The sequence below is a fragment of the Mycena indigotica genome (genome assembly GCF_014461135.1).
Source record: "Mycena indigotica strain 171206Taipei chromosome Unknown Mind.scaff0007, whole genome shotgun sequence".
NCBI lineage: Eukaryota > Fungi > Basidiomycota > Agaricomycetes > Agaricales > Mycenaceae > Mycena > Mycena indigotica.
Genome location: NW_023503006.1, coordinates 3,802,932 through 3,826,731, shown reverse-complemented (window position 1 = coordinate 3,826,731; position 23,800 = coordinate 3,802,932). Strand labels below are relative to the sequence as shown.

Below are 23,800 nucleotides of genomic sequence, written 5' to 3'. Positions count from 1 at the left end.
AGCTGATTGAGTAATGCTTTGGACATATTGGGAACCTGCCCTTTCAGGAGACTGTATGGGCCTTCTTCTACTTCCATAGTCTCCGTATCACGTTTTCGCTTCAACGATGACTCATCCCGGCCACTCTGGGGATGTCCACCATAAACAGACGTTTGGTTGAGAAGAATAATGTAGGTGGCCCAGATCTCGAGGCGGACTGTTTCCTCTCGGTCACCAAATCGTGATATAAGGACTGGAGAAACGTCCTTGTAGAGAGACGCAAGAAGCTCTGGACGAGTTCCCACGATGGCTGCAAGCAGTTTTGTGGCTGCGCGACGAATCTTGTAGGAAGTATCTTCGTCATCTGAGTATTCGTCTAATTCGGCATCTTCATCTTCATCGTCATCAGCATCAGCCATTTCCTCGTCTTCATCGTCTCCAGCATAGTTCTAACACGGGTAAGTGTGCGATGCAAGATAGGTAGTTTACTTACAGGGTCGTATTTGATGAATTGGACGCCAGCCTGGATAATCGGCGTCAAGTAAGGTGTGATTTCGGTGGGACAGCGCAGAACCAGCGCCTCGAGCGCCTGGAGACTTCCTTCGCGCAACTCATCGTCGTCCCGTTGGACAGCTTTCACGACTCCGGGCACAATCTCCGCAAGAACTGGCGCGATCTGAGTTGGCGCAGTTCGCGCAACAGCTGCAATGAGATGAACAGTGGTCCGCTGCTTCTCGAGATTGGCATTGTTTGCCAAGTACGGGAAGACGTGTGTCGCGAGGAGGTCGGTGAAGAGGTGGGTTTGAGATATGGGAACAAACTGGGCCAGCGTAACGATAGCACGTTTTCGGACAACTGGCCTTGCGTGAGTGAGAAGCGGAGGGAGGGCAGCGAGAGGTGGTGGAGAAAGCGTTGTGCTAGACAAGTGGGCAGGGAACCTCGAAATCAGGATGGAAAGAATCGCTAGCGTTTCTACAAGAGCCTCGGGAGGGGTCGAGGACTAAAAACATAAGCAGAGGTATTTGAAGGAACAGAGACGCACATTGGAGATTTGACCTAGTAACTTGGGAGTCAGCTTTGCGCAAGCTGTGGCTGCTATCTTTCCGTCAGGAGGAAGCTCTGCAGTAATCGTTTTAAGGGCTAAGATAGAATAAGTAGCATGAAAGGACAAAGTTTGATTCGCGAACCGAGGCCTGAGATATCACGCAACTCTTCGTCCTGGCCACCAGAAAAGTCGATCAGTTTATCGACAACGAGTTCCATTTGGGACTGGCGGAGAATTTTAATCAACTGGCCCAGACTTCAAGGGGAAAATGAGTTTCACGAGCATAGGCAGCCCAACGTAAAGAATAACCGACCATTTGACCGCTTGGTTCTTGACTTCAGATATTTTATCCTCCACCAATGCGAGAACCTGATTGAGGACCTTATTCTCGACAGACTCGTCTCCTACAAAACAGGACTGATCCTGTTTGATCTCGTTCATTAAGTCATTGAGTCCCATGAAGCTATACAACGATGTTTAATCGCCGCGTCAAGTGGTCCACGACGCGTCCCTCACCGGAAGTCTTGGTCTGGGGACTGCATCTGTGAAAGAGTCAGTATAAAGCTAATGAGCCACATGTGCACACTAGCCTTTTCGATGAGACTCGTCATCAAGTAGGTCTTCGTCATGTTGGGCGACGACGAGGGTGGGTGTGGCTGTTAAAGAAAGACTCAGACTCTGATAGACGCGCTAAGACGTCAGTCACGTCACCCTTGTCACGTCGCGCTCGCTTGTCTTCGTCAAGGTTCATTATGGCAGACTCGGTCGTCGCCATCGCCTTCGTTGTGGACTCCTCCCTTGCACTCGCTCTAGAATGGCCGACTCTGCGACAATTCTATCTCACTCCAATGCTCAAGCGACTCCAAGATACGAACCTCAATGCTGTGGTATGTTCAGGAATTCCTTGGCCGTCAACGCTCCCTTCATAGACACTAGTTCCGCGCGGCATTTGTTATATATGGGACGCAGAACACTCCAATAGTCTGCAAGAATTTCTTCTTCGATATCCAGGTTGTTCTCAATGAGGCGGTGAAATGTGGGATGGGTCAGAGTTCGTGCGGCGGAGAAATGGGGATGGCTGCTTTGGAGGGCTTTGTTGCCGCTATTGAGGTGAATTGAATCAAAACTACGCTAGACCCTTTTGACACCCTGCAGCTGTTCGACCAATTCACGGAGGACCGAGCAAAAAATAGTCCTTTGACCTCGCACATATTTCATTTCTCTGCTGCAATCCCGGATGACGTTGAACATCCTCAATGCAACAACTCACCAGCCCTGGACTATGTGACTTGGGAATCTCTTCCAACAGAGTTGAAGAAGGTAAGTCAGATGCACACCCACCCACCCTTGTTTCTAATTCCTTTTCTAGCGCAGCATCCATCTTAGCTCCATCAGCATCAAAACCAAGCTACCCAAATTCGCCCAACTTCACGCTGTACGCAGGCTTTTATTCGACCTAGCTTTACACCAGTTCCTGACCGATTGTAACACTAGTCCGCTTCTTCGTCAATCATTCCTCCCTGGTTCATAACTAGATCACAAGACACCGTGCTTCTCGCAGGCTATACGGTACCACAGAAAGGTGCGCAAGTCACTGACCCCATTGAATCCGTTTCACTACTCATATTAGGCGTCAAACGCGCTGCTGAACCGCTTACTCCCCAGTCACCCAAGCGGCCAAGGATATCAGCACCTCCGATACCTTCTCCACCTAAGCCCACCCACTCATCGCCTCCACAACCTTCTCCGGCACCCGTGCCTGTAAGAGAAACTGCCGCAGTCGCCCCACCACCACCACCACCTCCTCCTCCTCCTCAAAATCTTATTCCTAACCCCACTCCCAACCCTAATCCAGTAGCAATGGCACCTACCCCTGCAAATGTCAACTTCGCGCAACTACGAGAGCTCCATCGTGTTCTTGGAACCGGTATCGCCGCCGCTGACGCACAGATGAAAGAGATGCGCGCGCGAGGCGAACATCAACAAGCCCAACTGCTTGCCCAACAAATCATGCCGAAAAGGGCTCAATTCGACAAATTGAGATCAATGATGCAGAGTCTTCTACTTCACCAACAACGAACGGCCTTTATGCAACAAACCGCTGCGGCTCAGGCGGCCTTGCAACACCAACAACCTCAACTTCAACATCAGCACCAATCCCCATCACAGCCTAGTCTTCCTCCCCCTCCATCATCTATCGCAGAAAGCAGCCCTTCCAAACAGGAAGAATCATCAGACAAGATGGCGGTTGAACCCGCCCTTCCTGTTCCACCACCAAATAGTCATATGCGATCATTGAGCGGCGGTCCCAACCGAACTCTGATGAGTAACCCTGCTGCTATGGCTCAAATGCAAAAGATGATCGAGCAACAAGAACGCTCTCGACAACAAAACACGGCAAATTCCGGATCAACAGCAGGGCCTCGTCCGATCTGGCAAGGACCTGTGGTTTGGACGGGGACTAATAACCTCGGACAGCCACGAAACATCGTGTGTCATTTACAAGCTAGTTATCGACACAATCAAAGTGCTGACGCGTAAGTTACCTTTTAAGTTGGTTCGCGCTTACTGAGCCGATCTTTCATAGGAAACCGGAAATGTGGCCCAAGCAAATGATGTTTGCGCTCCCCGAGAAACCGTTTATGCCTCTTCCCGAGCTTCTTTCACGACACAAACCTGCTTTGTGTGTTTTAGGGCCGAATCCCAGCTCAAATATGCCCAACAACGACGTAGCGTTCCGAACTCTCTTAACATTGGTTGGCTCGAAAAATACCGTGAGTCCGAAGATGCTATGACTTGTCGAACTAACTTATCTACTAGCATTTTACTATATCATGGATTCTGCCTGGGGCTTCACAGCCCACGGTTAACGCACTTGTTTATCCATCGCCAGAAATGAACCTCATTGGTACTTTCTTCCCAACGACTGGGGTGCCAGAATACCCTTCTGCCGAACCCTCGATTGCCGGTCCGAGTCACCATATTGCTGCTGGCCCGCCACCGCCAGTGCCCAATCCAGCTCAGCCACAAGCGCCACAACTACAAATGTCACAAATAAACCTGACGAACTTCCGCAATCAGATCCACGCATTCTTGCTACAGCAGGGCATGCCTGTGCCTGTGCAATTCCTGACACAGTTCATCACACCCCAAAATATGGCGCATCTAATCAAGTTGACCAAGGAGCAGCGGTCGGCTGCGTTGCTCAAGTTGGCGAGAACTTGGCAACAACAGCAGCAACACCGACTTGCTGCGGCTGCGGCTGCGGGACGAATGCCTGGTGGTATACCTCAGATGGGTGGTGGTGGTGGTGGTCCCATGATGCCACAAGAGGGTTTGGGATTCAACCAGTTCGGAGGCAATGGGATGAGCGGTGGGTTTATGGGCTCTGGTTATCCTGACACGATTACCACTGCTCCTCCTCCTCAAGGTGGAGGAAACGGTGCTGTGAGCTTCCAGATGATGCAAAACTTTATGCAGAGGGGCGGAGATTCGGGTGGAGGTGGAATGTAAACATTTTTCGGAATATAAACGCATCTACAATTCTGTATTATTATCTACAAGGCATCATGTAACAACATCTTCAGCATTTGAATTCAGAAACCGGGATTACTGGTCGCGCCATCAGTCCCTTGAATCTTTTCATGGTCTGCCAGGTTGGCTTGGGTTTCGTAAACGGTAATCACCGCACTGTTCTTGCGCTACGATGGTGTCAACAAGGGGCTTGGACAATTGAAGAGACAAACCTCTGTCCAGTGGCCCAGAAAGCCGACATAATATATTTGGGTGGTGTCGGCACCTTGCGAGGCAGGGAACAAGAGCGACACGGATGACAAGTTGGAGAATTTCGCTGTTCTGCGCAAAGTCGGCTCGGACTTGGATCCTGATTCAGCACACTGACCTCAATGCGTATTCTCCGACTTCGCGTCCTGGGGCCACGATGAATTCCTGTGTCGGAGTCTTGTCAGCGACGTCATCAAAGTCAAAGTTGTCTTCGTTTGCAAACTACTCTGATGAGTCGCGTCTTGGATAGTTGTGTTCTTACCAAGGCGACTTTCGACGGAGTTTGGTCGCCGGGACCGGTCTTGAGAAGGAGAGAACGCAAGCGGACGGAACTGGTGAATGGAATGCGGATGATGCTAGCACAAAATTATCGCATTTTGATCTCTCTCTTAGTGCGTAAAAAGCCAAACATTTGGTCGTCAGCGTCAGATTCGAGAGCCTAAGTGGTATCAGACGGACGAAAAGCGCATCTTTCTTTGGCAGATCAGGACCTTTGTTTCGTCAAGCCGTTCGTGCCAAGGTTTGATCACCAGAGAGCCAGCGGCGAGAGTATTTAGAGCAACAACATTGTCGCGGTCAATCTGTTTGAAAAGGTTGTCGTTCGCTCCAAGATCTGCCGTATCGTGGTCGTGGTCGTGGTCGGTGGCTTCGTGGCCACAGTGCTCGTCGTGTTGGTGTGGCATCAAAAAGAACAGTTGAGTAACTGTGACACCTACAGTATTGTATTTGTACAGTTTCCCAACGGAAACTTGGTAAGCTTGAAAAAAAAAGCATGTCTCCTACACAACTTGGGTACAATGGGCATACATTAACAGGTATACACGATGGTTAAAAATGACTCGCACTAGGCCCACAAACACTCACTGCTCGTCCGACAACTTTACTCTCGGCACCGTGCTGCACCGTGACAGACTACCTAAGGTATCGATGTTGACCACCACAGGAATACATCGGTCCATAAGAGCCTTCGCCATCTTCCCATCGTCATGGCCAACAAAAAGTCACCCCTTGAGCTCGTTATGGAGGTGATATCATATGGATTCAACGGATACACTTACGTCTTGATATGGGAACATCACTCACTCTCAAGTGTATTAGTACTTGCATTGGACCACACTGGCATCTCGTTGGTCAAGCATTTTGAGAGTGAGAGTGAAGTGCGTGTGAAGGCTAAGCGATCATAAATACGTGTCACTCAACAATTGTGTCTTGAACCAACACAGTCGAAGCAATGGGAAAACGCTCTGTGGACGATTTCGAGCTCCAGACATCCTCTAATGATAGACGACTAGCGCTCCTCGTCGCGGCTCACTCTGAAATCGAGAGTTCGGATATAGCTGCCGAATTTCTGGCAGTCATCCTCGCAGGCTCTTATTTGAGAGCGTGTCGGCCAATAGATGAGAGTTGCACCCAAGTCTCTAATTGCAAAGTGCTGCTGTCTCAACGCCTCGACCTACACCGAGAACTGTTACACGCCTACCGTACTGGGAAAGCAGGGTTGATCAGTTTTATGGACCATGGCGACGAGTAGTCCTCCGAATTGCGTGGGTTTGGCTAATCATTTTGCAGCTTTTCTTCCTCCCTTCCTACCTTCCCCTGGTCATGCATACGTGAATGAACTGCGCTCAAGGATGCAAGCTTTGGCAAAAACTGGAACTATATTTGAACCATGGAGCGGACGTCACGTTTACGACGATGCAGAAATTAACCAATTTATTGAATCGCTTCGGATTCCAAACCCGTATAACGATCCTTCGAAAGCTTGCATCATTCTCCACGACCTCGGAGAGCTCGCGCACCACAGCCGGGTTACCAAGATATTTGCGGGGAAGAACACGTAGATTGCATTCGTCAACTCTTACTTCGCATCGCTTAGCCCTTCTTAGATTCCTTGTAAATGGCTCTGGAACAGGCAAAACTCGCCTTTGTTACGAGGGATTGTGTGCAAAGTGGGGGCTCTACTTTACATTCCATGTCGACAGTGGTGGATTGGGCTCACGGGATATCGAACTTCTGGTGCGGGATTTCCAATCCAACCATCATGAAAATCCTACCTCGCCAGAAAACATCCCCAAAATGGCTCATCTCTTGGGATCAATCTTGCTAGCGCGATTGTCGGTCTTACTGCTCTTCCTCGAGTCGGTCAACGACTCAAATTCAGACTTGAGAGAAGAGCACAAAAAGTGGTGGCTTTTAGTGCAGCTCAGTCCCCATAGTTTGACTCGGGACACTATCTGGGATCCTTTCGAGATGTTGGCCAGTCTAATCAACACGGAACAGGACACCTATCTTGCCGAAAACATAAGAGACGCCCTCCGAAAGATTCGGAAAATCACAGGCAACGAAAAACTAGTTATTGCCATTGACGAAGCACAAATGGGCTTGGAACTGTTAACTCATGCTTTCCGCGGCAAGAAGAAATTGCTACATATCCTCATAGAAGCGTTTCGGGAGTTGACTGGGGATCAATGCACTCTCGTATGTGCTGGAATTGACTTGCCTCAATCCGAGTTCGTCGATACTGATGGGAGTGATTTTGTCTGGACATCCGATACCGGAGCCTTCGATGATCCTAACGAGCAAGAGAAGTATGTCATCAAATTTTTACCACCGTCACTACGAGACTCTCCTACGGGCCAATTTCTTGTTGCTCGTATCTGGCGATGGTTACGTGGAAGGTATTTACTTGATCAGGCTTGAGTCGAAGCTTCCCATTACTTAATGTTTGCCAGACATCGATTTACAGCAGCGTTTATCGGCGTTTTGTTGACAGAAGGCCTCAAACACCCGCACACTCGCCTTGACGACATGCTGCACTCATTATTATCCATTCAGCCAGTGGATGCAGTCAAGTATTCCTGCGAAGAAGGGACTCATCGGCTCTGGGAGCAGAGACTTGCCGGATTTAACGTCTTGACTATCCTGCCAAGTTTGTTTCTCTCACTGGCGGAAGGTACAATCTGACCCCGCATACACAGAGCAACATGACTTATTTCTCGATATACTCCTACGCTACCTGGTCACTCGAGACGGTGCCCATACCTTTCGGAGTGACCAAACTCAGTTTGTTTATGATGGTTGGGCACGCTTTGTGGACGGAAACCTTGGTCAAATAGTGCTCGACGAGCCCCTTGCACTTCTCAAAATTGCACGCCATTTGTTTCCGTTCCCTGAAGCAACGGGATTTCGCTTACACCATCCTGCGACTCTGATTCGTAGTTTGCGAACGAATGTTCCACAAACAACCGAGGGTCTTGTGCATTGCATTGTTTTGTACTTGGCCGAGGTGTTCAAACCACACCGTCCACTGAACAAGATTTTCGCTTTTCCCTCTGAACCACCACCTTGGGCGGACCAGTCAGCCTCACTCGTCCGTTTCCACCGTCTCGACACCAACGAGATTACACACTCGACAACAGCACCATACGATTTCGAGTCGTTCCGACCGCTCGCTGCGCGGACCACGTCGTTAGATCAAACGCTTCTGTGGATGGAACATGCTGGCCAGGAAGAGCCACCATTCTGTCTCCCAATCCACTCACCAAATGTCGATCTATTCTGTGCTCTCAAGCTCGCCGACGGATCATTGGTTTGGGTTGCACTCAAAGCTTTCGCAACGGCGGAGTCTATCGATTCAGATCAACTCGCAATGGCCTTCGCAAATCTAGAGCGTAATCATATTTCCGGGGTACGATTACTTTCCCTTTTTTTGTTTGCTCTCTGATGTCACTGTAGGATGTTGATGAAACGACCCGATCGCGCATCGACCTGGCCGTAGACTCGCTGCCGAAATTCAGTAGCGAGAGATTTCTGCGGGTCGTGTCTTCTTTCCCCTTTGAGATCGAGGATCTGGAGGAATTTCTCCCTGAGGACACATTTGACGCAGCAACTCTCAGTTTCGCAGCACTGGAGACCAAGAAAGACCAAGTGTTGCAAACCGAGCTGTTTGATGCAATGATTGCTGGGGTGCTTGCTGGCCATACAGGCAAGTCGCGATGGGAATCGGACGATGGAGCTCTGCATACTGCCACCCACCGCATCAGACATCTTGTGCCGGAGGAGGCAGCGATTCACCAGGCAGTGCCGACAGCGACTTGGGATGGGCGGATGTCATCTGAGGAACCGTTAGTGGTTAAGCCGAAGCGAGCCAGGAACAAGAGACCGACAGCAAGCAGGTCGGCAGCAAAACCGCGAACGACAAGGAAGACCATGAGACGTGCCAAAAAGCTAGACGACGACGACGACGACGACGGCCCTGTTGCTGAAAGCAGCAAAGGCAAAAGGAAATCGACTGTGGTGAAGAAGGTTACTTCAAGTCGGCCGCAATCCGCACTTCCTGCTGCGCAGAAGAACAAAGGCAAGGCTGTCGTACGTTCTGACAGCCCCGGCGATGAACCAGATGGGAGCCGTAGTCTGGCTCTCAAGAAAAGGAAGAGGCAGAGTGATATTGATATGACAGAGGCGGCTCAACCAGCGGAGAGCGACAAGCCGCCTGCAGGTAATACGCGAAGCAAGACGCGTGCGGAGGCAAAGAGGACGCGGAAGGGATGAACTCCTTTTAATCCGAGTTGTCGCGGTTGTTGTACTGTACTGTAATGATGCTGGTACTTGAACTTGGAGAAGAGGGGATCACGAGGAACACTGCGAGACGTATCAAAAGCCCAGAGATGAACGACACCGACGCTGGCTCTGCTGCTGAGAGCAGCAAAGCCACTGATCATGAACCGAGCGAAACACCAGTCTGGCTCGCAGGGAAAGGAGGAGAACGCGTGATAGTACCCAGCTGGCCCAGGGAGGAGAGAGACAGAAATTCCCCCTGCAGTCCGCAATACACGAAGTGAGGAACGTGCGGAGGCCAAACGGACAAGGAATGGATGAATATAGACCTCGTTGTAATTGGTGATTAGTCATCATGATGAACGACATCCACAACGTCCAAACACAAAAGAGCCTGACAATGGTTCCTATTGCGTCCCTTCCAGCCTCCCATGGAGCCAACACTTCCTTCGATTTGTGAGCGGCTAGCTGCTCTGGAGGCGTGCTATCCCCGTATCGAAAGCTTGGCTGTTGCCGCTCAATTCCTCTCGCTGTTGCTGAGATGGTTGTTTTTGGACGCCAATCGACCAGTCGACGAAGACCTTGTCGCTATTCCCTTCTGTTCCCAGCTTCTCCACACTCAGCCAAGACTATATCATACAATGCAACGGGCAAGACTCGCTGCAGACTGGACGCTGGTGAAGAATTCACGTAAGTAGTAGGTCAAATAGTGTCCTACAATGCTCAACCAATTGTAGCGTTCATCCCACCCTTCGTTTCATCACTTGCAAGGTCATTTCTGGATCCATTTCGCAGCGACATGAAGATTGCCATCAACGGTGGGCTTTTAGAGCCTTGGGAGCCACGGAAACACACCGATTACACAGACGAGGCAACGTTGGCGTTTTTGGAATCTCTCCACCTATATCAAGAATCAAAGTATCTATCCATCATTCTACACAACTTGGGAGGGTTCTGCCACGATGATATTCTTCATGAACGCGTCTCGAATATTTTCACACCAACAAACAAGTCAGTTGCTTCGTATACTGACTCTGAAACGTCACTAACAATCTTCAGATTTCTGGTCAATGCATCCGGAACTGGGAAGACCCGACTTTGCTATGAAGGTCTTTGCTCTAACTGGGGTTTTTACCTCAGCGTCCATATCGATAGCGGCCGTCTTGGGTCCTACGATCTGCAAATGCTGCTACGCGAGTGCCAGTTCGATTTTAGGATGGGCGATGTGCCTCAAACAACACAGGTTGTGACCAATATGTTTGGTGCCATCTTGTTGAGCCGGCTTATGGTCTTCTTGATGTTTTTGCAAGAGGCGTCGATTGATGATGCAAAATTTTCCAACGAGACAAAGAAACGGTGGCTCGTGACGCAACTGCGGCCGAGAAATATCGCTGAAAGGAACACGGAACCTTTCGAGGAACTGGCAAGAAAGCTGCTGGAGCATGATTCTACCTACCTGGCCGAAAACATAACTATCGCACTTCGCAAAATCCGTACCTTCATTGGCGAAGACCCACTGTTTCTGGTGTTGGATGAAGGGAGTTATGCTGTCGATATGTTCTCGTACCAGTTGTGTGGCACATCTCTCCTACAAATAGCACTTCAAACGTGGATGGATCTAACGAAGGGACAATGCCCAATCATCTGCGCCGGAATCAAGATCCCAAAAGAGCGATTCAAGGATGGAGCTGGCAGCGATTTCGCTTGGACCTCAAACACTGGTTCATTTGATGACCCTCTTCAGCAAGAACAATACGTGGCTCAGTTTCTACCTTCGGCTCTGCGTGAGTCTCCTGCGGGCCATTTTCTAATAGCGAGAGCTTGGCGCTGGCTGCGCGGCAGGTACTGTTTCTGCTCTATGATTGCTCGAATGCTGATTAATCGCTCATCAGACATCGGTTCACAGCAACGTTCATTGCTTTCCTGCTCTGCGAAGGTCTGCATTTTCCGCACACGCGTTTCGATAAATATATGGAGCATGCTGTCTCCTTCCGACCGATGGATGCAGTCGAGTACGTAGGGGCTGAAGGGGAGGCGCCAATTTGGGCAGCAAGCTTTTATCCAATCAAAATTCGTGGAGTGTCTGAAGGTTAATTTACAAGCCGGTTCCAGGTTGAATACTAACGATTGACTTAGAGGACAAGAACCTATTTCTCGAAATCCTATTGCGTTATTTGGCGACCCACAATGCCTCGCCACTGCTCGGAGAAGATCAAATTCCTCTGATGTATCGCGATTTAGCGCGTTTTCAGGATGGAAACTTCACGGAGTTGGCACTCGATGAACCGACGCCGCTTCTCGTTATCGCAAGGACCTTATTTCCCTTTCCGACTCGACCAATATCAGGAGGGCCAAACGAAAATCCGGCAACCTTCATTCAGAGCCTTCGTCGAAACATCCCTCGAACATCAGAATCTCTGACCCACTATCTTGTCTTTTATCTTACCCAGGCTTTGGGTAAGAGTAACCGTCTGGATCGAATCTTCTCTTTTCCACGTGGTTCTCCGCAATGGGCGACAAAGCCTGCAACTCTAGTTCGTTTCTACCGAACAGAGTCCGACGAGGTAGAATGGTCTCCGGTGGCTGCAGACGACTTTGAATCTTTCCGACCACTTGCCCATCAGGCGGTCTCCATAGAGGACACTCTTTCGTGGATGGAACATCGTGTGGGCACCGTGTTTTGTTTACCGCATTCATCAAACGCCAACTTACTCTTCGCCATCCAACTGGCTGATGGAAACTTTGTCTGGGTAGCGTTGAAGGCGTTGTTAACCCAAGAACCTGTGCGACCTTCGGATCTGCAAGCGACACTGTCAGTTTTGAATGCTCAGGCATTCTTCAAAGTCAGTTTGCTTATTATTCCATCTTTCGCGACCTTACATGTTGACTAGGAAGTTGACGACACCACCCAATCTCACTTGCAGCGCGTCTTTGATGCTCTCCCCAATAGCGGCAGCTGCAGGGTCTTGCGCGCCATATGTGCCTTTCCAATCGAAATACCCAGGGAGGATGCGGTCACTCTTTATGAAGACATCGACACCACCGACGTTGCCATCGTTAACATCTCCGCCTTCGAATCCCGTCCTTCCCAAGTCATGCAAACAGACCTATTTGATGCCATCGTTGCGGGAGTGCTTGCGGGTCACAAACGCAAATCGCGCTGGGAGAGCAGCGATGAGAACACGCGGTGGGCGAGTAGGAAAAGGCTTAAGTTGGAGTATCTCACTGAACGAGAGCAGAAGTATGTTACGTGGCCGGAGGCGAGGTGGGATGGGCCGATTGTGTATGAGGAAGAGTTTGAGGAGGTTGAAGAGATGCCCATACAAACCAGAAGAAAGCCGACGCAACGTAGCAAGGGGAGCAAGAAGGTGGAAGCGTCAACGAGGCAGAGCAAACGAATAAGCAAGTCCGTCCCAGCCAGAGCCCACAAGCTGTCTGTCGAGGACAGCAATGCCGCTCGTCACCGGCGCAAAAAACTTACGACCGCCCAGTCTACCCGTGGCGGTAAAGCCAAAGAAGCGGTAGCGGATGACGACACAACTAAGCCTCCTGCGGAGAGTAGCAGAAAACCTGGTACGAAACGAAAGACACCACCTGTCGATGAACCAGAAGTCGTCACCATAGATCTTGACAAAACTCCAGCACAAAACACGCGCAGTAGATCCAAGCAAGTCTGAAGTTACAATTTTCTCTTTCTCCTGACCTGTGCTGTCTATTTTATCGTCGTTCTAGTTAGCATTTTGCCCTGTTTTCCTGTTGCTGTCGAGATGTATTTTTACTGTACTTGGACGCTAACTGCAATGTCTGGATGCTGGCGAATCAATACTAGAACAAGAAAGACTTAGAAAGTTTTCTTTCGATCTCTACACTGCTACATGTCAATGCCTTTCCCTTGATGACACTTCCACACGACAGACTCGAAAAGAGGATGGTCCTGAAGCAATCCTGAAGAGCAATGGAGGGTGAAAAGGTGGGACGTAGTCCTGAATTGCATCTAATTAGGCACCGCTTACCTCAAAGCATAGACGAAGTCCTGGACCCACAAGGACTGTCACCCAAACAATGTTCATCCGAACCTACGATGGATGACCAAACCCTATCAAGATACTCCTCGGACGAGGAAGGTCTGACCGTCTTCAAGGAACGCCATAGCCAGATAGACAACTTGGATGCCGCGGCAGAATTCCTGTCTTTAGTGCTCAAGGTCTCATTCTCGAGAGCCGAACGGCCAGTCGACGAGGACCTCACGGCAATTACTCACTGTCACGAGCTCCTCGTTGCTCAGCCTAAACTATATCATGCCATTCAACAGGCAAGGTTGGAGGATAACTTGGCGTTGGTGACGGATTCTCGCATGTGTTCATCCTATAATGGAGAGAATCCGCTGAAAAAATCATAGCTTATGCCCCGCCTCTAATTTCCACGGCTTCACGTTTGTATTTAGACGATTTTCGACCAAAAATGAAGATCGCAACAGAGGGTAGACTTCTCAAATCTTGGGAGCCGCGAAGACACACCAAATACACGAGCGAGAGTACACTGGCGTTTCTCGAATCCCTCAAGCTGTACCAAAGGTCGAGATCCCTTCCCATCATTCTGCATAACCTCGGAGGGTTCTCCGACGATGAAGTTCTGAGGGACCGTCTCTCAAGGATATTCACTCCTACAAACAAGTCAGTCAAGTCTTGGGTCATAGACTCCAAATTCAGTAACAATGATTAGATTCCTCGTCAATGCATCTGGAACCGGCAAAACTCGATTGTGCTACGAAGGACTTTGCTCGAAGTGGGGCTTCTACTTTAGCTTCCACATAGATGACGGTCGCCTTGGGTCACTGGACTTGCATCTCCTGCTCCCCCAATCTCGACATGGGGAATATCGTGACAGTGACATACCCCAAAAAACAAAGATTATCGCTACTACACTTCGTGCTATTTTCTTGGCTCGGCTGCTCGTATTCCTGTCATTCCTCGAAGCAGCTGTAGTTGACGTGGATCAATTCGCCGATGAAATGAAAAAACGATGGCTCATTCTGCAGCTCGTACCGGGGCATCTAAATGAACTATGGGACAAGATTGACATTTTCGAGGACCTTGCGAGAAAGTTGGCTGACCACGACACAGCCTACCTTACGGAGCACATAGATGTCGCGCTGCGCAAGATCCGCACTTTGATTGGAGATGACGCATTGTTTCTCGTGGTCGACGAAGCCAGTTATGCCGTTGATATGTTCTCCCACGACCTGGGAGGCGCGTCCTTATTGCAACTTGCTCTCCAGGTCTGGGCAGACGCGACAAAGGGGCAGTGTCCAATTATTTGTGCGGGCATTAAAATTCCTCAAGAACGGTTCAAAGACGGCCCCGGCAGTGATTTCGCGTGGACTTCGGATACTGGTGGATTCGACGACCCTGTTCAGCAAGAACAATATGTGGCTCAGTTTCTGCCTCCTAATTTCCGTGATTCGCCTGCAGGGCGTTTTCTCATAGCGAGGACGTGGCGTTGGCTACGTGGAAGGTGCTGCGACCGTTCTGGTGGTGGAAAATCGTTTGACAATTCTTAGGCATCGTTTTACTGCAATGTTTGTGGAAATTCTGCTATATGAAGGCATCGAATTCCCGCACGCGTGTTTGGACAAATATATCCAGCACGCACTTTCTTTTCGAGCTGCCGACGCCCTCGACTTGGTGGAAGCTGAAGGGAAACCGCCCAGGTGGGAGAAAGGTTTCTATCCAATCAAAGTCCGCAGAGAGTCGGAGGGTGTGTAATTTCAAGCTATACGAACTATCGGCGGCTAATGTTGCGACAGAGAACAAGAACTTGTTTCTTCAGATCCTGTGGCGTTACATGGCGACCCATAACGTCGCACCGTTGCTGGGTGGAGATCAAGTCGTCCTAATGTATGACGACTTGGCGCGCTTTCACGATACCGACTTGAGGGAGATTGCACTCGATGAACCGATACCCCTTCTCGTCATCGCAAGGACTTTGTTCCCCTTTCCGACCAAACCAAGTCCAGGCAAGCCCAACGAGAATCCGGCGACGTTCATTCGCAGTCTCCGCCGAAACATTCCTCGTACATCGGAATCTCTGGCGCATTGTCTCGTCTTTTATCTTACACAGGCCCTCGGCAAGGGCAAGGGCCTCGACCAAATCTTCTCCTTTCCACCTGGGCCTCCGGAATGGGTCAAACAAGCCGCAACCCTTGTTCGTTTCTATAGAACGGAGTCAGATGAGATAGCCTGGTCGCCAGTAGCCGCAGACGACTTCGAATCTTTTCGACCACTAGCACATCATACTGCTTCTGTGGAGGAAACTCTTTCATGGCTGGAGCATCGGGTTGGCACCGCATTTTGTTTACCGCATTCTTCAAACGCCGACTTGGTATTTGCCATTCAACTGGCAGATGGAACCTTTACCTGGGTTGTACTCAAAGCGATGGTTACCGAAGAGCCTGTGCAACCAGCGGAGCTGCTGACAATCCTGTCTTCACTCCAAGTTGGCAATTTATTCAAGGTCAGTCTGCTCGGTGTTCATCTTTCTCATTCTCACAATTCAACCAGGACGCTGACGCTGACGACACCACTCGATCTCAATTCCAGCGCGCATTTGATGCACTCCCCAATTGCGAAGTTCTGCGTGCAGTTTGTGCTTTTCCAATCGAGATACCTGCTGATTCTGCCGATCTTCATGGCGATTTTGACACTGCTGCCATTGTTAACATTTTTGCCCTCGAATCGCGCTCCTATCAAGCCATGCAGACGGACTTTTTCGCCGCGATCGTCGCAGGTGTTCTTGCTGGTCATAAACGCAGGTCGCCGTGGGAAAGCAGCGACGAAAACACACTGCAGACGAGTCGGAAACGAATGAAGTTGAAGCATTTCCACCCCGACGAACAGCCGTATGTCACATGGCCGCAGGCGTGGTGGGACGGGCCAATTGTGGATGACGAGGAGGAAGTTGAAGCGGTCGACGAGGCACCGGTTCAAACCAAAAAATCAGCGACACGCGGCAAGGGGAAGAAGAAAGCGGAGGCATCAATGAAACGAGAGACCAAAGCCGCTCCATCTAAAGCTCACAAGTTGTCTGCCGAGAAGACTATTCGTAGCAGGCAAAAGATGCCTCAGAGGTCAACGGCCACGGATGTTAGTGCCGTACCTGAGCCTCATGCTGAGGGGAGCAAGAATCCTCGTCCGAAACGCAAGGCGCCACCTGTCGATGAACCCGATGTCGACACTATAGATCTCGACAAAACTCCCGCACAAAACACGCGGAGTCGAACGAAGAAGACGTGAACAACGGATGCCTTTCCCTGTAATTTAGTGCTTTGCCCTGCTTTCTTTTGCTATCCGTTTCCGTTGTATCCATATATTTTACCTGAGGTCCCATCATCCTATATCATAGAGCCGTAGCATATATAGGTAGGTATTGTAAGGTAGTAGGTAGTGCTTGAACCAAGACACGAGTAGCTCTAAGCAGAGGTGGCCTGCTGAGCGTAATCGCTCTTGCTACAGTATGAAAGGGATCAAGTCAAAAGCAAAGACAAGGGTTAATCGATGCCAGCACATCGTCCTGAAAAGACAGGCTAAAACGCGGCATGTCCGAGTGATGTTTCTGGCTTCAAAGCGAGCGTTTGTGGAATACCCTTCAAGCTTATGTAAGTTCCCGAGGTCAAAAAGTGCGACGATAAATGGGTTCGCGTGTCCCACTTATGATGGAATTGGTGTGGATAGGGTGTTCATTACAAGGAATATCTCTACTTGACGATACATCATTCTCTCCGAGATAGACTGTACGGTGATTGCTGTAGTTGGCTGAGATGGCAGAAAAATTGGTGTAAAAGGAGACATGCCTGTAGGTATAGGTTGTCTGCAAGACGGAATAGAACTTGTAACTGTCCAGACCGGGCCTCATCTATACTCGCCATCATACATGACGCGGACGACCAGCACGGGGCCAGTGCGACCACGAGTCCAGAGGTGGTGGCGACACTGGTGCTGGTGCTGAGTGGTAAGGGTTACGATTCCAGCGCATTGGACTCTGGTAAAGGAGATTGAGTTAGAGCTGACACTGAACCTGTGGCAATAACAAACTTCTTGTGGGTGGCTCAAACTTTTTTCACGGATTTTGTTCAAGACGTTTCGTGTCATGTCCTGCCTTCCGTTACGAGGAACAGGTCTGACCGGAATGCTCTCGACTGAAATGCTCTGCCAGCGCTCGGTTGCAACTCGCCGAAGTGGTAGCAGCAAGTCCCATAGCCAGGTGAGGTGGATAGGAATTGAGCGTTCTTGTTCGCTCACGAGATAGTAGAAAATCAGAATGTCAAGGTGTCTTGAACCAGCAATTTGGGGTAAATCAAGCTCTTCGGCAATGATAGTCATTCTAGCCACATTGTCGTATGTCGCTTGTCGTATCCACTGTTAAGATTGAGTACCCAGAACAAGAGAATCAAACGAACACACCGTCAAATCGCCTTGCGGCATGCCCGGAGCCGCAAAGGACAGAACACCTAGGACATCTCTTGCCAGTCTCGCGCCCCCACAATCGATAGCCTTAATGAGCCAAAGCCTTTCATCCCGTCGTTCCAGCCTCAGTCTGCGCATGACATTGAGAGTGAAAAAGGGCAGACGACGCGGGCGGATGTAGAAGAGCTCATCCACATGCAAAGACCTGAGCATTTGAAGGAATATCGGGATGTTATCATGGTCCTGGTCGAGGAGGGGATTCGCGCGTATTGCCTTGGTCATGGTCGTGGTCATGGTCATGGTGAGGAGGGTCGTTCGTGACCGACGATGTGAGACAAGAGCTCCGTGACGTTTTGCCAGAAGGGCACTACCATGTTATCGTCTTTCAAGCGTCGCGCAGTTAAATCCAATGTAAAAAGTCTGTCTGTCATAACTTGTAAGGATAGGAAATGATAGTCTGTCGGCCGAGTGGTTGTCTCGTCAATGTTCTCTCCGTCGCTTGCACTGACACATAATGTCGTCTTCCTTTGACGCCTTTCTCTTCTCTCCTCGTCTCCTGTAAAAAGGTCAGTGAAGTCGTTGATGAACAGATGTGCAATTAATTGACCTCGCCATGACAGTGTGAATAAGACCGGTAAACACATACCCAATCCACTCATTGGCCAACTCCCAGTTATAGCGCCCTAGTGCCGAAACGTAAACCTCAAAAGCATCGGCCTTCTCCTTTCTGAATGGTTGTTCAGAGACTCCAAAAGCACAGAGGAGCGCATGGAAGGTGGCGTTGGACAAGAGGGTGACTCGGGCAGTCTAGACGATTATGTAGATAGCGGTCTGGTCTACTGCCGTGATTATTTACCTTGCGTTCAGCGGCGAGAGATTGCGGGTATAATTGAGCTTGTAGTGTTGCGACACATTCTGCTACAATAGCGTCTCCTCGTATTTGGTTGTTGCCGAGAATGTTGACATTGAGAGGGTCATCTAGACTGTCCCAAATGGCGTCTGGAAGTAACGGGAGCCAGTCGAAGTGAGCTTGTGCGATCGCGTTGTTGACTCGTTCTTGGGGGGTTTGAAGAGGAAGGGTCTGTGAGTGCGGATTGCGGCAGTCACGGTTCAAGACTTGATTTATGAGGTTTTGTAGAGGCATATGAAGAGGGAAGAGGTTGCGTAGAGTACGGACGGTAGACAAGATGGTGGTGGACGGTGGCAAGCTAATAACGTTCCCCGATCCGACCGTGACATGCTTATTAATCAGAGAACGCAGTGAGCGTAAAGAACGTTCGTCTCATTCCAAGTTTCCACAACTTCGTTTTCAGGTACATGTTCAGTTAACTATTGTTTATGGTGCTCATCCAGAGTGATGGCCTTCTCAATTCATGGCGGTAGGGTTTTGAGTTCAGAAAATCGCGTTGCGAGGATTACTACAATACGAAACAAGTAGGAAACGAACGGTCCAGAGTGGGGCGACATCTTCCGTAACATTAACGCCAGTATTTCTGCGACGCGCGGATCCATCGGGGAGCGTTTGATGATGCAAGGCGCGCAAAGTGCTTGACCAGAAAGCTAGCGTGATGTCGGCGATCGATCAGGCGTTTAAGCCGAGTGCCGGCATTACACCCTCCCAGGCCGCCCTTTGCCCCTTGCCCTCCCCTGTGCTGAGTTGTCGTTTGTCGAAAACCTTGAAGTGAACCTAAAGAAAATCGGGTCCATGGATATCCGCCCGTCGCGTCCACACTGGGAAGTTCAGGAAGAGTCGCCCACTCGTTGCGAAGACCGGGAGCCAAATTGATGGACAATCAGCACAGAAACGACAACAACTGTTGAATCGTACTTGAGATCGTGAAAAGAGGCGAAAGAGACCAGGTTCGTAGTCGATGTTCAGGGTAGAGTTCATGCCGGAGTTGCAGGCAAGGGAAGGGTTAGTTATTCAAGAGAAGGACATCGACCTTGACCCAAAGTTGCTGTTAATTGTCGGCAAGTCGGTTTCGAAGTCGTCAAAGAAAGCTGACTGTCAGAGATTCATGGTTTGCTAACTGATGAAGACGGGAATTACTTATGATGGTGGGAGAGAGAAAGAGAGCGACGATCTGCGGCTGGGAGCAAATGTGTGGGGTCCAACGACTTAAAAGGCCATCCAACTGAGACTGTTTCGGTTGCACTGATACATTGCACCACTTTCCGCCGGCGGATGTCGCATAGGCTGTTGCACTTGCCAAAACGCAATAAATTGATGACAACGACGAAGGTCAAACGGTAGTCGAGAAAACTCGTTGGAGTCGTTGTGAACCTTCTGCAGCTGCTAGGTAGGAGGAAACGCTAGGGTACTGCTGTGAGCTCGATCGAGCTAGAAGAGCAGAGGAACTCGGACTACGAGAGCCCAATGTATGCGAAGGCCAACGTCTTTGTAATGGCAGCAGTTGCAATTTTCAGCCGATTCGAAAAGAAGTGAGGTTTGCGTGTTATGTAAGAATGATCATTGACCACACCCACAACCGCCAAACACAATAGCACAGTGGCAGCACGTCAACAATGGCTCCCCATCCTCTCTCTTAAGTTCCAGCGACTCATGGAGATAGTGTCCCCTTCAACCCGCAGCAAACTCGATGCTTTGACAACACGCTATCCTCAAATCAAAAGCTTGGATGTCGCAGCAGAATTTTTATCTGTCCTCCTGGCAGATGCATTCCTGCAAGCCTCAGTCCCAGAAGACGAGGGGCTTACGGCGGTCACGACTTGTCGCGATATCCTCTCCGCTAAACCCAAGTTGTATTCTCAAATGCAATGTGCACGATTAGCGGACAACTCGAATGTCCAATTCGCAGCCATAGCCAGTTCTCGTACGTGATCGAGTTCTGGTTTAACAACTTGGCGCTGAAGAAAGAGTACAGCACTGGCTCCAGCACTTGTATCTTCAGCTTGTCGGCGTATTCTAGACGAAGTCAGTAGGAATATCGGGACGTCTGGACCATTGGATCTTTGGGAGCCGCGAAAGCACACAGACTACAAGGACGAAAGCATCCTCACTTTCCTGGAATCCCTCAGGCTATCCCACCGATACAACACTCTCTCCATCATTCTGCACGACTTGGGAGGATTCAGCAACGACCCAATTCTCAGTGCACGCGTTTCAGAGATCTTCAGTCCAACAAACAAGTACGCTGCGTTTTGAAATTGTTCTTGACTCAGATTACTAGGTTCCTTGTGAATGCCTCCGGGACTGGCAAAACTCGTCTTTGTTATGAAGGGCTCTGCACCAAGTGGGGCTTTTATTTATGTGTCCATAACGACGAGGGTCGTTTGGGGTCGTATGATCTGGAAAAAAAATTGCGTGGATGCCGAGAGGACTTCATGTTGAACACGAAATCTGGCGAGTATCACAGGAACATCGAGCGACTGGTTGTGTTGTTCCGTGCCATATTGCTTGCTCGACTACTTATATTCTTGGTTTTCCTCGAAGCAGAAGAAGTTGCCGAACTCCAAGGCTCACACGACCATCTCAAGAAGCGTTGGCTCACGATGCAACTTAATCCAATGAACATCAATGGTCCACCAGTAATCACCGACCCATTCGAACGTCTCGCGTACCATTTGGTGAAACACGACTCGTCTTGTCTCTCTAAAAACATAGCAATTGCTCTGGACAAGATATACCGGGTGATTGGAGAGCCCCTGTTTTTGGTCGTCGACGAAGCAAGCTATGCCATCAGAATGTATTCTCGCGAGTTGAATGGTGCTTGTCTTCTGCAAATTCTCCTCGCAGAATGGAAGGAAAGCACCGGAAAACACTGCATCATTATCTGCGCCGGTATCAAAATACCTCAAGAGCGGTTCAAAGACGGCGCTGGCAGCGATTTTGACTGGACTTCCGATACAGGTGGATTTGACGATCCTGTTCAGCAAGAGCGATATGTAGCCCAGTTTCTGCCGCCATCGCTACGTGATTCCCCAGCTGGGCATTTTCTCGTGACGAGAACATGGCGCTGGCTGCGAGGAAGGTAATACCTTTATCTGAGCAATAATCAGCTGTTGATAAACGAAACAGGCACCGCCTTACAGCGACGTTCATGGCCATTCTTCTGTCCGAGGGGCTTTCCCAGCCTCATAAGCGGCTTGATGGTTATATCGAGCACGCTATATCCTTCCGACCGGTGGATGCCGTCGACTTTTTGGAAGCGGAAGGAGATGCACCAAGTTGGCCCGGGGGATTCCATCCAATAAAAGCCTCGGACATGTTGGAAGGTGTGTGTCTTTTTGGAGCTCCCCGAAAATCTGACTGACATGGAAACAGAGGAAAAGGACTTGTTTCGCAAAATTCTCTTCCGGTACCTAGCGACTCATCAGACCTCGCCCGCTTTGGCAATCGACCAAGTGGCTCTGATGTATTATGACTGGGCACGTTTTGGAGACACGCGCATGACGAAAATCGTGCTTGACGAACCCATGCCTCTTTTAGGCATCGCACGGACACTCTTTCCCTACCCCACAGAACCAAGGCCAGGCGAGCCAAATGAGAATCCGGCGACCTTTATTCGCAGTCTCTGTCGAAACATCCCTCAAACATCAGAATCTCTTGCGCATTGTCTTGTCTTCTATCTTACCCAGGCCCTTGGTAAGGGCAAGCGCCTCAATCAAATCTTCTCATCTCTAAGTGGACCTCTGGAATGGACCCAACAACCCGCAGAGCTGGTTCGTTTCTACCGGACTGATTCAGACAAGGTAGCTTGGTCGCCGGTAGCTAGAGGCGACTTCCAATCTTTCCGACCGCTTGCATATCAAGCAACATCAGTAGAGGACACCCTTGCGTGGATGGAACATCGGGTTGGAACAGCGTTTTGTTTACCACATTCATCAAACGTTGACCTCGTATTCGTCATTCGCATGGCAGACGGAGATTTCGTCTGGGTCATCCTCAAAGCAGTGGTCAATGAAGAGCCCATTCAACCCTCAAATCTCGGTGCGATGCTATCATCACTACAGCCCAACGCTCTCCTGCAGGTTCGTTGGTGACTTTCTGTATATCCATTCTGAACGCGCAAACAGGAAGTCGATGACGTCAATCAAGTGCGACTACAGCGTGCATATGATTCGCTTCCCAAGACTGGTGGCTGCAAAATTTTGCGTGCCTTATGTGCCTTTCCTGTCGAGATTCTTGTTTTCGAGGCCGGTCAGACTCCCGGTTTTGATCAGGGCCTTGAAACCACTGACGTTGCCATTATCAACATCTCAGCTCTCGAATCTCGCTCTTATCAAGTCATGCAGCTGTCTTTTTTTGATGCAATCGTCGCGGGTGTGTTAGCGGGCAACAAACGCAAGTCGCGCTGGGAAAATGACGATGAAAAAACATTGCGGACAAGTCGGAAGCGGCTCAAGTTGGAGTATCTCAATGGTCGAGAGCAGAGGCTACTCATATGGCCACAAGTGTGGTGGGACGGGCCAATCGTGCCCGAACCTGAGGATTTGGAGGAGCTCGAAGCGACGCGCACACAAGCCAGGAGGCAACCAATGCGGCGCGACAAGGGGAAAAATAAGAAAACAAAGGGGTCTACAGAAGAGAGAACGCGAATAGACGGAGCCTACAAGTTGTCTGCCAAGAACACCAAGACCACTCACAGCAAGCGAAGTAGGCCTCCGACTGACCAGACTGTGGCGCCTCGGGGTAGATCGAGAAGAACCACAGCAGATGTCGATGGCACGTCTGAGCCTTCTGCGGAAAGCAGCAAAAATCCTCGTACGAAACGAAAGGCGCCGCCTGTAGATGAACCAGAAGTCGTCACTATAGATCTTGACAAAACTCCAGCACAAAACACGCGCAGTAGATCCAAGAAGGTCTGAAGTTACAATTTCCTCTTCCTCCTGACCTGTGCTGTCTATTTTATCGTCGTTCTAGTTAGCATTTTGCCCTGTTTTCCTGTTGCTTTGAAGATGTATTTGTACTGTACTCGGACGTTAATTGCAATGTCTGGCCGCTGTCGAATCA

General features: G+C 49.9%; 7 protein-coding genes across 7 annotated transcripts; 5 read left to right on the top strand and 2 right to left on the bottom strand.

Annotated features, from left to right (window-relative positions):
* Window positions 1-1,761: 1,761 nt before the first annotated feature.
* On the top strand, window positions 1,762-4,537 carry MIND_00889700 (uncharacterized protein; the record flags this gene model as incomplete). The annotated part of the gene is made up of 8 exons (XM_037365547.1): window positions 1,762-1,911; window positions 1,961-2,134; window positions 2,180-2,344; window positions 2,394-2,459; window positions 2,519-2,606; window positions 2,655-3,561; window positions 3,612-3,798; window positions 3,845-4,537. The coding sequence occupies exons 1-8, from the start codon at window positions 1,777-1,779 to the stop codon at window positions 4,535-4,537; spliced, it is 2,415 nt and encodes an 804-aa protein (XP_037218789.1). The 5' UTR covers window positions 1,762-1,776.
* An 83-nt stretch (window positions 4,538-4,620) lies between these two features.
* MIND_00889600 (PITH domain-containing protein) lies at window positions 4,621-5,490 on the bottom strand (the record flags this gene model as incomplete). The annotated part of the gene is made up of 6 exons (XM_037365546.1): window positions 4,621-4,725; window positions 4,771-4,879; window positions 4,926-5,029; window positions 5,070-5,163; window positions 5,218-5,246; window positions 5,299-5,490. The coding sequence occupies 6 exons, from the start codon at window positions 5,488-5,490 to the stop codon at window positions 4,621-4,623; spliced, it is 633 nt and encodes a 210-aa protein (XP_037218788.1).
* An 834-nt stretch (window positions 5,491-6,324) lies between these two features.
* MIND_00889500 (uncharacterized protein) lies at window positions 6,325-9,358 on the top strand (the record flags this gene model as incomplete). Its single annotated transcript, XM_037365545.1, has 6 exons — window positions 6,325-6,334; window positions 6,377-6,644; window positions 6,694-7,485; window positions 7,540-7,736; window positions 7,786-8,495; window positions 8,543-9,358. The coding sequence occupies 6 exons, from the start codon at window positions 6,325-6,327 to the stop codon at window positions 9,356-9,358; spliced, it is 2,793 nt and encodes a 930-aa protein (XP_037218787.1).
* A 437-nt stretch (window positions 9,359-9,795) lies between these two features.
* Window positions 9,796-13,041, top strand: MIND_00889400 (uncharacterized protein; the record flags this gene model as incomplete). Its single annotated transcript, XM_037365544.1, has 6 exons — window positions 9,796-10,054; window positions 10,102-10,375; window positions 10,424-11,206; window positions 11,257-11,453; window positions 11,501-12,207; window positions 12,256-13,041. The coding sequence occupies 6 exons, from the start codon at window positions 9,796-9,798 to the stop codon at window positions 13,039-13,041; spliced, it is 3,006 nt and encodes a 1,001-aa protein (XP_037218786.1).
* A 404-nt stretch (window positions 13,042-13,445) lies between these two features.
* On the top strand, window positions 13,446-16,656 carry MIND_00889300 (uncharacterized protein; the record flags this gene model as incomplete). The annotated part of the gene is made up of 6 exons (XM_037365543.1): window positions 13,446-13,716; window positions 13,764-14,037; window positions 14,087-14,878; window positions 14,925-15,121; window positions 15,171-15,877; window positions 15,925-16,656. 6 exons carry the CDS (start codon window positions 13,446-13,448, stop codon window positions 16,654-16,656), a joined length of 2,973 nt encoding a protein of 990 aa, XP_037218785.1.
* A 1,650-nt stretch (window positions 16,657-18,306) lies between these two features.
* Window positions 18,307-18,970, bottom strand: MIND_00889200 (uncharacterized protein; the record flags this gene model as incomplete). Its single annotated transcript, XM_037365542.1, has 3 exons — window positions 18,307-18,382; window positions 18,434-18,633; window positions 18,683-18,970. The coding sequence occupies 3 exons, from the start codon at window positions 18,968-18,970 to the stop codon at window positions 18,307-18,309; spliced, it is 564 nt and encodes a 187-aa protein (XP_037218784.1).
* A 1,329-nt stretch (window positions 18,971-20,299) lies between these two features.
* MIND_00889100 (uncharacterized protein) lies at window positions 20,300-23,655 on the top strand (the record flags this gene model as incomplete). The annotated part of the gene is made up of 6 exons (XM_037365541.1): window positions 20,300-20,660; window positions 20,712-20,976; window positions 21,018-21,818; window positions 21,866-22,062; window positions 22,112-22,818; window positions 22,864-23,655. Exons 1-6 carry the CDS (start codon window positions 20,390-20,392, stop codon window positions 23,653-23,655), a joined length of 3,033 nt encoding a protein of 1,010 aa, XP_037218783.1. The 5' UTR covers window positions 20,300-20,389.
* Window positions 23,656-23,800: the final 145 nt, after the last annotated feature.